The sequence below is a fragment of the Erigeron canadensis genome, chromosome 5 (assembly GCF_010389155.1).
Source record: "Erigeron canadensis isolate Cc75 chromosome 5, C_canadensis_v1, whole genome shotgun sequence".
Classification (NCBI taxonomy): Eukaryota; Viridiplantae; Streptophyta; class Magnoliopsida; order Asterales; family Asteraceae; genus Erigeron; species Erigeron canadensis.
The window spans coordinates 6,862,820-6,868,241 of NC_057765.1; the positions used below are offsets into that span (position 1 = coordinate 6,862,820).

Genomic DNA, 5,422 nt, shown 5'->3' on the forward strand with positions numbered 1-5,422 from the left:
TTGTTTATTCCCGAGGTGAATGGGAAGTCTCCTGAGTACACTTTACCGTAAAAGGGCACCGTTACAACAGAGGATACTATCTACAGGATGGTATTTGCTCACCTTGGTCTTGTTTTGCGAAGGCGTATGCTTACCTAGTCGCTCGTCAGGAGAAGATAAATCAAGAAACTGCAAGAGTCCGTGAGAAAAGATGTTGAGCGAGCATTCAGGTTTCTGAAAAACAAGTGGGCTATCATCGATCAACCAGCACAGATGAGGGACAAATAAAAGATCACTAACGCGATGTATGCGTGTGTTATTTTACATAACATGATCCTCAAGGACGATAACAACGCGATATCACGGGTGTACATCAGGGACCCTCCAAACGATCTTCGTGCTACCGACCCTAACTTTCTCTATAAATTATGTAACGAAGAGACGCATTACATGTTACGTCGTGATATTACGGAGCACGTGGGAGATCCAGATATCGATGTTTAGTAACCTTATTTTTTATTTTTAAGTATTTGTGTGTTTTATGTTTTAAATAAATGTAATCTTTTTATTTAGTTGTATTGTGTTTTTTAAGTTTAATAAAAGTTTAAGGTTTGTTTTGAAAATTTTTGGCAAATTGGCAAAAAGGCAAAAATTGACACTATAGTATGTACTATAGCTAGTTTTGGGAAAAAAGAATGAGTTGGACGGCAAGCAATTTGTCAAAGACTTAGACACTAGACCCTCAAAGATGCATAGGCAATAGGCATCGAAGAAGTCACGAGAACACGATTCCGCCAAAAGTCGCATGGAAACAAAGTTAAGATTCCACTTGCAATTAACCAATTACAACTATTTTTTAAGACTTTATTTTCCTTTGACTTTGTTATCCAAACAAACCTTATTATTCTATTCTATAGTGTTTTGTCATTCAATACAAAAATTATATTAATTTGTTAAAGTCGAATCACTATACAATATTTTCTACATATAAAATATAAAATAATGGAAGGAATATCAATACGTCATCTGTTAAACTTAATATATCAATTAACAAAAGAAAAAGTAGTCCGAACAAAATCGTGTTTAGATCTGACGCATCCAAACTTTTACAATATACACCCTTAAACTTTCTCTAATATACAATCTACCCCCTCAACTAAATTATTAAAAAAGAATAAAAAACGAGTTGTCTTTTTCCAACACTATTTGTTGACCATAGAAAATAGTTCAAAGTGATGACACCATGGACCACATTTATGTTCACTTTGACTAAACCAACACACCGGTCAAACTCATCGGAACAGGCGTCGGCGCGTGATGATGACAGTGTTCTCCGGCGTAAGTTACAATTAGCATCTTCGAATCGTCTGACGATATCGCCACGCGCTTCCTCGCCGGACATGATTTTCCGGTACTACATTTATAGTATACTCCACTAGCTCTTTCACCGTACTTTTTCCATGAGTAATTATCTGCCGGAATACTTGTGATTTTAGATCCGATGATCGGAACTCTTTTTACTTCACGTTTTGATCCGGTTTTCCTGAAAATAATAAAAAATCAACATTAATTTATGAAATATATATTTAAACATTATATAATGAATATATTTATAAATTATATATTAGGCGAACGTTAGATATAGATAGATATATATTTTGCTAAAGTGCGCTGAGAGAGTGAAACACACCTTCGCTTACAGCAATGGCATTCGCTCCGAGATCTATGTACGGACGCAACCGGACGATCAGCGCTACATCTTTTCCGGTGAGAGTACGGCAGCGGCGGCTTCCGCGATGAAAACACCGGCGCCGGAGCTACTATACCTAACGATGAAAACCGTTTTCCGCTGGATACGCTTCCTTCTAATCCACCTGATAGCATAGACAAAGACGAGTTTGTTGAACCAGACGACGTCGTCGTTTCCGACGGCGCGTGAACTAGGTTTTGTAGTAGTTTTAGTTTATCTTCCGATTGGCTAGAAATTGAGATATCCGGTGTAGAAGGCGTCGCGTGATGAACACGCGCTTGTGAGAAATATTCCGATTGTGAAGAAGTTGAAGGTCCGTCAGAAGAAGACGGCGAAGGAGCACGGCGGAACCGCGCGTGACCTGTACGTTTTACCGTAGAAACGTTGAATTCATGAGATTTGAACTGAAACATACGATTGAATTGATCTACAGATTGAACTCCGACGCAATCCACCGCCATTGTTGTATTCTTATTCTTATTTTAAATTAAAATTAATAATATGAAACAAAATTTGTTGAGAGAGAGAGAGAGATTTATAGAGATAGAAAGTTGTATGTATAGATGGAAGTTAGAAATGATTCAATGAGAGTTTATATGTATATGGAGAATGGGATGGGAAAGTAAAGTCAAAGGAGATGCGATGTGTGATCCGACGGTTGAGATTGGTTTGACTTTAAAAGAGAGTACGAGTAATAAATAGATGTAAAGAAGCTAGTGGAACGAATAAATCGAAAAGTCAAACAAAGACTGAATCATTATTAGTTTCAGAAAAAGAAATGGAAATGACGTTCAAATTTAATTCGAATAAAATAGCTGGAAACCATGCAATTTGGTATTGCAAACTTTCTTCGCTTCCAATTACATTTACATATGTGTGATACTGTTATTGTATGAAACTTTTTTAATTATGTAACTTGGTTTTTACTTATTCAGATGTAAGTATGAAAGTAATTCTTTTACAAGGCCTTTGATTTAATTAAGAGTTTTTAATAGCTTTTAGTTTTGAAGAGAGAAATTTCTATATATAATAAAACAAAATTGTTTTTTATAGGTATTACTAGAAAGTTATTGATGTGACAAATCCATATTTCACTTAAAAATTCTTTTTATTTAATTATGATGTCATATATATAAATAATATAGAAATAGCATAAAAATATCAATCATTTGTTTAAAGAATAAAAAATCTCTCTTATATAATATTACAAATAAAATGTTTTTTTTATTGGGAAATGGGTTGTATTTAACGTGCATAAAACAACTTGTACCTTCCATATTAAAAGTCTACCCCCTGATTTTCATGGTAAATTTACAAATAATTTATGCACCTTAAACACAGCCCTAAGGGCTGTATTTAGCAAACCCTTTTTTTATTTAGTTGATTTATTAACTATATAATTATTGTTTTAGTTGAGTTATTAGATTTATATCAAGTTATAATGTTTTAAAAACAAATATTACATAATTTGATTTATTTTATAGTTTTATAATTTTAATTAACATGCCCGGGTTAAACTTGGGTTGATTAACTAGTTAATTACATAAAAAAAAATTGTTTTGGTTAGTACAAGTTGTGTACAACTTCAAACTTTTACTCCCTCCGTCCCAATTTAAATGTCCACGTTTGACTGTCCAAGTCAATCTTTCACAACTTTGACCATTAATATTATTTTTTTTGTTTTATAATACTTAGCGAAAGTTATATCGTTATAAAATATATTTAAAACCTAACTCATTCATATATATTACATCAAATATTACATAACATAAATAGAAATCTAGACGGTCAAGGTTAAACAAGAAAGACCCAAAATGTCAAACTATGACATTTAAATTGGGACGGAAGGAGTAGTTTGAAACAAAAACTTTCAAAATCTAACGTAACTTTCAGAAGCATTTGAAAATGGGTTGGAGTTTTCTAGAGTGTAAATTACTCTAATACATGATCATTTGAAAATGGATATCGATAGTGTCGAGTCACATTGCAACCAAGCCTAAATTACCTTAATTAGCTACTACTTTTCTATCCGTGTTAAAAATGTTATTTCGTTTCTATTTGCATGTAAGTCGAATTTAAAAAATGAAGTGTAAACAACGGTTGTTTTTTTAATTTTCAGTCGGTATGCGACTGCAGGGAAACCTCACCGTAATGTAAACAACGTTTTATCAATCATCACCTATATTTTTTGGTTTTATACTTTTATGAAAACTAAAAAACGTCACGCTACTTGACAGCAAGGTCTAACGGTTTGTACGCTTTAATGTTATGATGTCAAGTCTATGAATTTAGGTTTTTAACGTCTCGAGTTTATGATACAAAAAGCGCTAGTGTCGTAGCTAGTTGTTCATTTGCCTTTTATTTTTCATGCAAAATGTTACTATAAAAATTTGTGGAAAATAGTAATAGAATTTGTTAAACAAAATAAAAGACTTTGAGAAAATTCATCAGGTTCGAATCTCACTTTCTACATTTTTAGGAGTGGATAATTAAGGGCGGTTTTTGAGAGTGTTGAATTGCATCTAAAGTATGCGTGGTTCGAACACTGCATACTGTTCAATTAAATATTACTATGGTGTTTGAATAATAACTGCTAATTACTAACTCGTTTGTTTTTTTTTTTAAAGAGACAATTGAATAGAGCTCCATCGATTAATTGAAAAAAAATGCAGTTACATAATTATGCGAGGTTTCTCAAGCACTCATTTCAAATGAATCAAAGTTTTCATATTTTTATGAAAGTCAATCAAGTTACGTAATTGACAACTATTTATTTGACAATTAATTAAGTTGGAAGACATATGTGGTCATCCACGCATGTGGTTCTAATTTTATAATTCAATAAGTTTTTGACTTTTATAAAACTAGTTAATATACTCACTTCCAAGATTGTGAAAGATCGAGACACAAGTCGACACTTTTTTCTTAGCAATAAACATCACAAAGCGGAAAATCAAAAACAAAATTTTTTGTTTCTTCTCTTAAAGGAATAGTGGGTTATATCAAAGGAAAAGTATACTATGTTTTAACATTTTAAAAAGGAAAAGTATACTTCTTAAGAAACGTTTGATCCATAATATTTTGACGGAATTTAATAGGATTGGGATTAAGCTCCATCAAATCAAATGTATGATTGGTATATTTGGAAGAATTTGAAATGTTGTGGAATATTTTCGTGTCTTTGTTAATCCAAAACCAAAACGCACTTTGTTATCATTTTTCAGTTTATTGTTTTCACGTCATCAATATATTATCGAACACATTACATTATTATTTAATTTAAGCTTAGTATATTGATCTGAGCTAGTACACTAAATTATTTACCTCAATTCAATATATTAATTTTCAATTTAACAATATCACCTTATCATCAAAATTAAATAAAAAAACACATTATATTATATTAGATAATATAATATAGAGGATAAGTTAGAATTTCTCACGTCTTGTAACGAAGTATTATATATCTGTTAGGATGTAAAACATAAAAAAGGCATAATGATATTTATATAATATAACTATTATATAAAGTTTTGAGGCACTTATGATTAGTAAAACAAACTATAAGGGCCCCGATTAAAAGTTTATAATTATTCATTGACATCGTAAAGTTCCAGGTAGTCAATGGTCAAAGGCATAATATTTTGACTATTTGATATGGAATCCAACAAAGCTTATCGACAACGTAAAGCA

The 5,422-nt window shown here is 31.8% G+C and overlaps 1 protein-coding gene across 1 annotated transcript; it reads right to left on the reverse strand.

Annotated features, from left to right (window-relative positions):
* Nucleotides 1-1,006: 1,006 nt before the first annotated feature.
* Nucleotides 1,007-2,290, reverse strand: LOC122600519 (probable WRKY transcription factor 11). The gene is made up of 2 exons (XM_043773250.1): nucleotides 1,670-2,290; nucleotides 1,007-1,522 (listed from the first exon to the last, which is right to left on the reverse strand). The coding sequence occupies exons 1-2, from the start codon at nucleotides 2,188-2,190 to the stop codon at nucleotides 1,249-1,251; spliced, it is 795 nt and encodes a 264-aa protein (XP_043629185.1). The 5' UTR covers nucleotides 2,191-2,290; the 3' UTR covers nucleotides 1,007-1,248.
* Between the last annotated feature and the right edge of the window lie 3,132 nt (nucleotides 2,291-5,422).

Coding starts and splice junctions, on each gene's coding strand:
- LOC122600519 (XM_043773250.1), bottom strand. CDS start 2,190: ATGGCGGTGGATTGCGTCGGAGTTCAATCTGTAGATCAATTCAATCGT. Junction 1,523..1,669: donor TGCCATTGCTGTAAGCGAAG/GTGTGTTTCACT, acceptor TATTATTTTCAG/GAAAACCGGATCAAAACGTG.